At 34.9% G+C, this 9,916-nt stretch overlaps 1 protein-coding gene and 1 long non-coding RNA gene across 4 annotated transcripts; one reads left to right on the top strand and one right to left on the bottom strand.

Moving 5' to 3' along the window:
* The first annotated feature begins 240 nt into the window (after positions 1-240).
* LOC138882149 (uncharacterized) lies at positions 241-3,436 on the top strand. 3 transcript variants are annotated; one of them, XR_011403631.1, is made up of 5 exons: positions 254-388; positions 576-639; positions 1,510-1,550; positions 1,736-1,906; positions 3,222-3,436. It is a non-coding gene; the product is annotated as an uncharacterized lncRNA (long non-coding RNA). The 3 variants fall into 3 exon arrangements; XR_011403630.1 differs by lacking the exon at positions 3,222-3,436 and having other exon boundaries at positions 241-388; positions 1,736-2,044; XR_011403632.1 differs by lacking the exon at positions 1,736-1,906.
* Positions 3,437-6,968: 3,532 nt separating this feature from the next.
* LOC138880950 (uncharacterized) lies at positions 6,969-7,637 on the bottom strand. Its single transcript, XM_070161137.1, has one exon. The coding sequence runs from the start codon at positions 7,635-7,637 to the stop codon at positions 6,969-6,971; it is 669 nt and encodes a 222-aa protein (XP_070017238.1).
* Positions 7,638-9,916: the final 2,279 nt, after the last annotated feature.

Genomic DNA, 9,916 nt, shown 5'->3' on the forward strand with positions numbered 1-9,916 from the left:
AAAAAAAATTCTTTTTTTTTAAATTCTGTGTCAAGTCAAACTACTTCATCTAAATTAAAACGGACGGAGCATGTACCTTTTACTTATTAGGTTTGGGCGCTGGCTCAGCACGGGCCATGCCCCCCTAGTTTCTATTTTTATTTTTATTATATTATATAGACCAAAGAGGTCGACCAAGGGTAAAAGAGTAATTTAGATACTTCTATTAAAATAATCACTTTTATCGTTGGGTGTTTATTTCTTGTGGTTTCTAGGTTTGGCTCTAGAAGCATCCTTCTTCAATCTCTCTCATCCCCAAAATCAGATGCAAGACTACTCTTATTCCAACAGCAATTTCATATTATTCTTGTGCTTTTCTTCATCTTCGCACCTGGTGTTGTCGTTTCAGGTATGCTTTCTGTTAGTAATTTTTTGCCCAAATCTTCTTCTAATTCTCTTAGAATTTTCCAAATTCATGGCTGATGTTGTTATTTTTTTGCATCTCTTTTCAATGTTTTTCGGCCATTCATTTTCTTTTTGTTTCTCTTTTCGTCCTTAATCTGTTATTTTTGCATGATTTTTATTTTTTTCTTCAGTCTTCCAAAGACTACCCTTTCAATACGTTCCATCTACTCGGATTGGGGTTATAATTAATTTCAGGTATGATTTTCTTATTTTTAGCCAAAATTTCTTCCATTTCTCTTATGTCTTCCCAGTTTTATGGCTGAAGTTAGTGACAAATGCCATTTTTTCTTTCGGTTCTCTTCGGTCTTCCCCATTTCTACTAATTCATATTCTTGGAAGTTAATATGAATTTCGAAATTGGTACTTAGTTGAATTTGTCATCAACTAAAACGATATCTTGATTTTAGCACATTTTAGAGACAGGATCTATGCATGTTATGTGTCAAGACAACAACTTAAATTAATTCCCGAACTTTTGAGTACAAATCTTCTTCTGCTACTTGAAATTATCGTACGGGTCCTCATTTTTTAGTTTTTTTATTCGGGTGTATTCTATGTTTTGGAAATTTATGCATTGCTACTGTGAAAGGATTACCTACAAAATGGCATCGTTGGAATTTGATTTCTGCTTCGTTGCTATTCCAGATTTCGTATAGGCTGCTTTTTTTTGATGCCCCTCTTTTGGAACTCCGAGCTTAGGCCTTTAGATATATAGCAGAGTACACATTAAAACGGAGATGGAATGGATGTCGTTGTCAATTCGTTGTCTATTTCTTTATTTGCCGATCAAATGGACTGTTGTGACAGAATTATATTCTTGGGTAATGTACTTTTTTGAGTGTTTAATAAATTAATAAAAGGTGATAGTATGTGCTTTGTCGTATAGAGATGAAATGTTGTTGCATTCAATGTTTTCAGAAATGCCAAGTTGTATTGATTAAGTTTAACCGTTTATTACACCTAGCTTTGTAACTTCCTATCTGAACATGTTACTATAAATTCTTTTATTCATCATTACAGATAAACTGTTGTCAAAATAATGTTATTTGTTGTCTTTATTTTTAGGAACTCTGAATTATAGTTAGAGGCACTGTCAACCTAAAAAGGTAAGTTTATGCTATTTTACTTAATGGAATCAATGCATAAACTATGACTTTACACAAAACTATTATTTTGTATGTGTCATTGGAATGAATGAAGTGTATTTTGTGTCACTGTTAAGAATTTATGCTCTTCGTATTAGTAATACCATAATATAATTTATGTCGTTTATGTTTGTTGTGTCATGCAGGCTTTGAACGAGACTCTACTTTTTATTGTCTCTATCTGGTGTCAGATTTAAATAAACAATAAACAATAAGCAAAACTTCCTTGTGAAAAGTTTGTAAACCATAATAGCTCTTTGAGCTTAGCATTATGAAGGTCAAAGTATATATGAATTCTGGGGTGAAATTAAGACAATGTGAGACATCTATATCATCGTCTTTTTGAACATTCTATTGTTAATAATTCAAGTGGTATTTTATCGTCCTTTTATTGTCATAAGAGACCCATCTTTCTCTCGTAAAAGAGGTTATAAAGTATCATTTCTTATTTTCAATATAGTCTATAGCACTACGTTTAATCGTGATTATGGGAACATTTGCCTAGGCTTCTACCTCATCTCAGTTGGTAATTAATTTAATTAGACAAATTTGTCAGATACATAAAGAGCTTGAAGTTACAATGCAATAATAGATACCATCGTTAATCTACTTGAGTACAACTTCCTATAATTGAAATTGGATAATCACATAAGAGAAACTACAGCCATGTACTAAATTTAGGGCAAACAACCTACTTTTTTTCTTGGCCATATTGACGTATTCCTCCGTCGCCTTTACGAGTATACAAGACATCGCTATTAGTAGCAGGCTCCGATAGAATATGTTTCTAGACTAAGAAGTGAAATGACAAGGACCGGATACTTTTAGCAGTTGGAATAAGTTCACTAAACAATTTTAAGTTTAGTTTTTGTTTGAATGGTAAACTATTTTTTTGCCCCTTTTGAGTTTACCGCACTTAAATTAAATCTTATCTTTTTGTCATTTACCTTGAGTGATTTTTAAGAACCTACTCAGTACTTAAATTTTTTCAAATATAGCCTTATCCCGTTTAAAGAGGTTTAAATAATACTCCCCTGAGATATCATATGATGTCGGAAATATTTGTTGTACTACCTTAATAGGAATTTTGATATGCTTTTGGGTTACTTTAATTATATTGGTCCACTTGGCAGTTTGAAACTTTAGATTGTGATTCCGAGTATGTCAGTCAAACAAAATAAATGCAAGAGTTGCATTTTGTTTTGCTGTGTAGTTTTTAAGGTGTCAGTTAGTGTGTAAAATACTGAAGGAAGATCATGATTCAACTTTATCATGACATATTAGTTTGTGAGAATGAGATTCTATTTAGTTTAAGATTTCACCATCCATTTACTATATAAATTCCCTTCTACCAAAAGATCTTCAGTATAAAAAATAAACTTTTATATCTGTTCTCTTAAATTATATATAAAGTAATCTAGCTGAAGTAGATATGGTTTGCTTAAAAACCTCCAACATGTATTTAAAGCTGTATATGATTTCGCTGGAAATTATAGAGCATTGTTTAGTGCGCTCAAAGCGGAAGCATGTTATAGTGAATAGTGAATACTGAGACTTTTCATGATGGGATTTCTCTGTCGTCCAATTCAAACATCTCTTCTTCTTATTTTTATTTTTTTCTTTTCTCCGCAGGACTATCTTCTGATGAGAGGAAGAGTCTAAAAGGAGTTATCAACTTCCATGCGCTGCAACATACCTTTGCCAATGTCAATTTAGCATATGAATATTGTTGGAAGTGTCCAAATGTGCATGTGTTCTACATGTTTACATAGCAGATGTACTAACGTACTTTAAATGATTGCACTTCTCCTAATTTGCAATTTCAATGTGAGTTTTGTCATGGGAAATACCTTGCTTTTATATTCATAATGAGTTTTTTTATTTTAGAAATATTTGTCCTCAAGATAATCTCATCTAGCAGTGATATTATGGCAATTTATTTGATCACGTCAAAGTAAATTTCTTAATATTGCACGAAAATAATAGCGACAGTTGCTACCATTAAGTGAACATCTCTGGATCAATTTGATAAAATAAGACGTTTTCTCTAAGAAAAATAATAATAACTTGCTTTGCAAAATGCAATGTTGGTCCGTGCTTAGCATGGCTTGCATCATCTAGTATATATATATATATATGATTGTGCCCATTTGCCGCATCCTTCAGTTGCATATATTTTTTTCAGTTGACATACTGGCATCTTTGCCAAGACCATGTTTCCAGTGATTCTCCACTTTAATTCAACTGGAAACACGGAAAAATTTTGGCGATAATTTTGTTCAAAGTTATTGTCGTATTTTTTTTTTCTTTTTTGTAACTGAAGTTCCGTTTGTTATGGCTTAAAAAAGGTAATACACAACTGGAAGGAATCTTATTAAAAAGGAGTGGAGAGAGAATAGGAAAAAGATGTAACTAATCCCCTAATTTAAGGCACTAATAATGGATTGTATATAATTTGTAAGTAATCCTTGTTTAAGACAGGTAATATACAAATTAAGATAATTTTGATAAATAAGTTTCAAATATTGTATAAAGAAGGGGAAAAAAATCCTCATTTCAAGTCCGAAACTGGTAAATAGTAATTTGTATTACCTCCTCCTCCTTCTTCTTAACAAAAGCTCCACACAAATTTTTGGCTCCTCCTTCTTCTTACCAAAAGCTCCACACAAATTTTTGGCTCCTGTTTGAGCTCCGCCAAATGAACTCTTCACCTAAGTGATTTAAGGTACATCCAAACTTTTCCGTAATGCTATTACAATGTTTTCAGATTTTAATATCTTTTGCTATATTTACCTTCTTTTTTTTTTTGGGTAAGTAAATTTTTTTTTATTTCACGAACCAAGTATAATCTTTACAATTCTCATTCATTAGGATCTTGGACATCATGCCCCAAGTCCTATACTTTCCCGTTTCTCCTAATTACAGACAAAAAAAATAAAAGAAAACTCTGTAAAGCAGTCTAGTACTATCTCAAATTTTAGAATACTTTTTCATCTCCTGTAGCTTGCTATCTAGCTTCTTATATTTACTATCACAACTATGAATTTCCTGTGCTATTACCCGTATGATGGCCTTATTTTGCCTAGCTTTCCCTTGAAAGATCCTCAAGTTCCTCTCATTCCATATGTGATAGACACATGCTGCCAAACATATTCTATACACATTTAAATTTGCAGATTTCCCCTTTGCATGCACCTCTGCCCATTGAACTTCTTCATTCCACCCTTTTGCTTTCCTTTGGATTCCTTGCCATTCCAATAAGCTATCCCAGATTTGTGATGTTACTCCACACTTAAAGAACAAATGTTCTGCACTTTCTAATTCTCTTGCACACAATGGACACGATAGATCATCAATTTGACTCCATTTTGCCACTCTATCTCTTGTTAACAGCCTCCCGTGTAAGTTTAAGTATGAATAGCCATCTAGGAGCTCCATAGTTGTTACAGATTAATCTTCTCCATGAGCATTTTGGATAATCACCCTGGAACTTCTTGTACATCTTCTGTATGGTGAAGCCTTGCATCTGATTGAGTTCTTCTTCTTGTATCCCCACTTCTTCCAGATATTCAACAGCCTTTAGTATTTTCTGTACAATCCAAGACACCTGCATTGGTTTGTTCTTCCACATACTAGCTCTCCTTCCATAGTAACAATGTATCCATTTTACCCATAGTTTATCCTTCTTATTGCATATGTTCCACAGCAATTTGCACACAACTACTGTGTTTCACAATTGGATGTCCATAATGTTCATTCCCCTGCTACCTTTGGCATACAGATTCTATCCCAGGCAATAAGTGCCCTATGTGATACATCAACACCTCTTGTCCAGAGGAACCTTTTGCACACACTCTCAATCATTTGTATCAACTTCCTAGGTAATGTAAAAATCTGAGACCAGAAAGTTTGTATTGAGAAAAGAACACTTTTAATAAGTTGTAATCTCCCTGCATAAGACAAAAACTTTGAAGTCCAGCTAGTAATCCTGCCAATTATCTTGTCAATTAGTGGCTTGCACTGAGTTATTGTTAGCCTCTTTGTACTAAGAGGGACCCCTAGGTATCTTATAGGCAGCTCACCTTTTAAGAAACCTAGATGATCCAATATATCAAGCTGCAATGTCTGGTTCACTCCCCCAAAGTATACACTACTTTTCTCCACATTTGCTTTCAGCCCAAAAACCTTAGAGAACATTTGATAACTAGCATACAATGCTTTCATAAAATCCATGTCTCCTTTGCAAAACAAGAGCAGATCATCTGCAAAACTGAGTTGTATTATATTTAGCTTAGCACATTTTGGATGGAATTTAAAAGACTTGTTCCCCTTACGCCCCTTTAACATTCTTGTGAAGTATTTCATTACTAGCACAAACAAAAAAAGGGACATGGGATCTCCTTGTCTCAGTCCCTTCTTTGCTGGAAAAGGCTTCATAGGATACCATTTATAAGTATATAGTAGGATACTGTAGTTACACATTTCATGATCCATGTAATGAACTCTTGTGGAAAGCATAGTTGGTCCAGAATTTGCTCTAAGAAACACCACTCAACAGAGTCATATGCCTTCTTCATATCAATCTTCAAACAACATCTTGGAGTAATATTCTTCCTGCTATAACCTTTTACAATCTCATGGCTTAGAATGATGTTGTCTGAAATTATCCTCCCTGGTACAAAAACTGATTGGCTATCATCAACCAAGTAGTCCATTACCTGTTGAAGTCTGCTAGTTATGATTTTGGATATGACTTTATAGATGGTAGTACAACATGATATTGGCCTAAACTCTGAGATTCTTGATGGATTTTGCACTTTAAGAACTAAAGTCACTATAGTGCAGTTGATTGGTCTGTACATTTTTGAAGTTCTAAAGAAGTCCTGAACTGGCTCCACTACTTCATCTCCTATAATTTCCCATGTCTTTTTAAAGAATAGTGAATTATACCCATCACACCCTGGAGCCTTTGAGTCATCTATGCTTTTTAGTGCTTGGACAATCTAACCCCTCGTCACAAGTTCTATCAGTTTTACTTGTTGTGCTCTTGTCAGTATGCTTCCTCTTTTCATCACATCTGGTGTGATTGTTGGGATCTCCTCTGCAGTTGTTCCTAATAGTTTCTGATAGAACTAAATGATTTTCTGTTGTACTTCCTCCTGATTCTGAGTCTGCATTCCTGTTTGGGTGACTAGCTTTGTAATCTTATGTTCTTTATACTAGCATGAAAGAAAGCTAAATTTGAATCCCCTAGTCTCAACCATTGGATCCTGGACTTTTGTTTCAGTATATCCTCCTCAATTGTACTCTATTTTTCTAGCTTCTCTTTTAGATCATTTTCATCATTCTTCAAACTCTCTGTATGGTTTAGGTCTCCCATTAGCATCTGCATCCTCTGTAACTCTCCCTTATGAGTGTGATCTTCTCATGAATTTTGCTATACTCCTCTTGATGCAGTTGCTTCAGCCCATTCTTAAGTCTTTTAAGCTTCAGCCAGATTCTTTTCATTGTTGGTCCTTGTATGTTCCTCTCCCATGTTGCTTTAACTATGTCTTCAAATTCCTTGTGCTCAGCAAAGTTGTTGAAAAATTTAAAAGGTTTTGGACTGTTCTGTTGTTCCTGCTCAAAATAAAGACACAAAGGTGTATGGTCAGAAAACAAAGGGTCCTGCACCACCACCTCCAATTGCCTCATATTCATCATCCATCCATCATTTACTAGTGCTCTATCTACTTTGCTATGTACATGACTATTTGTCCATGTAAATTCCCTCCCAACATATCTAAGTTCTGTCATTCCTGTATTTTCTAAGAAATCATTGAAATCCCTTATCTCTGCTTCCATAACAGGGTTCTCATTGTACCTATCTTTCCAACTTTGTATTGCATTATAGTCACCCATTGCAATCCAAGGTCCCTTTAGCTCCATATACAACTGTGTTAACTCCTCCCACATGTTCCTTCTTTGTTCAATAGTGTGCAACCCATATATTGTTGAAAACCAGAATTCTTCCTTGCTCTCAATTAAAGTAATCTTCCTTGTGATCATCTACTCAGATTTACATGTTGCACAAACTCCACTACTCCTGGATCCCATACTACCCATATTCTTCCTTTTGTACTAGCTACATAATTGTCATTCCACTTCCAGCTCTGTGCAATTTTTTGTATGATTTTCCCTGCCACATCTTGCTTCACCTTGTGCTCAATAATAGCTATTAAGCCTACCTTATTGTCTCTAATATATTTCTTTATTTCTTTTTGCTTATATACTTTATTCAATCCTCTAATATTCCATGTTACTATCTTCATCTAGGTATGAATGGGTCATCCTCCTCCCGCATCACTTCCCATTTATTCTTACTACTAGCTCCCACACTTATCTGCATTGAAGTTGAAGGATCTGGTGAATTGCTCCCATTTGCTATACTTATTCCCCCATGTTTTGAGTTTCTTGCTGTAGATTTATTCTTCACTGTCTGCCAACCTTCCTCATCCTCCTGTCTTTGTGGTGACAAATCTTGCTGTGGCTTTTCTATTTCTTTCTGCTTTTCATCCTGTTTTTGAACTTGTATAATAGCTGCTTTGTCCTGCTTCTCTTCCACTTGTTCTTTCCTTCGCCAAAACTGTTGTGACTTCTGGTCTCTTCCTCTTTGCTTTATTTCTTCCTTCTATAGTTCTTGGCAGACATGTCCCAATTGCAAACATTTTATGCAATACTGAGGCATCCAATCGTACCAAACATCTTGCTCAAACTCCCTGCCAATAGGATCTTCTACCATAATCTGTTTTGGAAGTGGCCTAGTCACATCCATTTCCACTAGAATTCGAGCATATGAAATGCGCTCAACTCTAGTAGTACATGCATCTGCATATATAGGTATTCCCAAAGTACTCCCAATTCGACTCAATGAATCTTCTTCCCAACAATTAAGAGGTAGTTTAGGCAATTGGATCCATAGTGATATAGTTTTCCACACCTCATTAGCAAAGTCAAAAGTCGCAATCCAGACTTTAACCACCACAGGCTTGCTATTCATCATATATGGCCCTGAATAGAGCACATCATCTCTATCCTCTATTGTGTCAAATTTAACCACAAAATACCCATCATTATGAAGGTATATTGATGGTTTTGCAGCAAAATTCCACTGAAATGAGACACATCTTTTAAACGCAGCAATAGTAGGAGTTCACCCACTACATACACAATTACAACCATTCTCCATTTTTCAGTAGCTCGCTCCACAATCTCTTTGTCTAATTTAGCTACCTTGACCCCATTTTTAATTGTAGGGGCAATATACTGTAAATTCATACCTCGAGTGGCCATTTTATTTTCAGTGAATAGGCTCTTCCATTTCATCTTTGCAGTTGTCGCAGCCGGGATCTCCAATTTCCTCTGAGCTCCAGTTTCCCCCATACCTTTCCCTACTCCATTCCTCTCAGCTTCCTCAATTACAGTAGCAACACTCTTGTTAGGTTCTAATTGAGCTGAATTTGAGCCTTCTATAGTCAGCGGTGGTGTTTTTGCTCCTTTTGCTAAATCTGGCCACTGTTCCATTAGTTTTTCTGTTACTGTTCCATTGATTTTCTTAGCTTTCTCATAGATTTCTCAGCTGGCTCTCTATCTACTTCCTTCGCTGCTAGATCTCTTAGACCCACAGTAGTTGCATGTCGTCGAGGCCGGCCTCGCAGCATTTTCCGGTGAAGTTGGTGCAAGATAGTAAAGTCGCACTATCCTAGTGGCGCACTTAGCTTTTATATTTTTTTCATTGTTCTTATATTTACCTTTTTGTAGCTATAATTTAATTGGAATATAACTATTTTCCGCTGCTTTTGAGACGTTTGGATAAATTTAGTTCATGAGTTTTTCTTTTCTTGATAGAAAAAATTTCAGTTTAGTATGGAAAAAAGTTTATTTTGTGTATTAAAATGGGGAATATGTTGAATATTAGATTTGTGGTTCATAAATTTTAGTGAAATTAAATGACTACTGTGATGAATGCACGTATTATAATTTCCCTTTTTCTTATTTTAAAATATTTGAATGAGATTATGGTTGTTACTATAGCTTTTGAATTATGGCTAATATTTTTGCACAATATAATGTCTTTTTGTGTTTGCTGGACACTTCTCTCTAATTGGTGTATCTTTTTTTTTTTTGGTTTCTCATTCGGTATTTGGTACTCGCATTGGGACCCGATTAAATCCGAATTAGCGCCGGAAAGTCTAATCGATGCTATCTATACCACATTTGATTTTTTTATCTATGCAAGTGTGAGCACCTAATTTCTGCCCTACATGAAAATAATTCCTAAAAATAGA

This window comes from Nicotiana sylvestris, chromosome 11 (assembly GCF_000393655.2).
Source record: "Nicotiana sylvestris chromosome 11, ASM39365v2, whole genome shotgun sequence".
Lineage (NCBI taxonomy): Eukaryota > Viridiplantae > Streptophyta > Magnoliopsida > Solanales > Solanaceae > Nicotiana > Nicotiana sylvestris.

Coding starts and splice junctions, on each gene's coding strand:
- LOC138880950 (XM_070161137.1), bottom strand. CDS start 7,637: ATGATCACAAGGAAGATTACTTTAATTGAGAGCAAGGAAGAATTCTGG.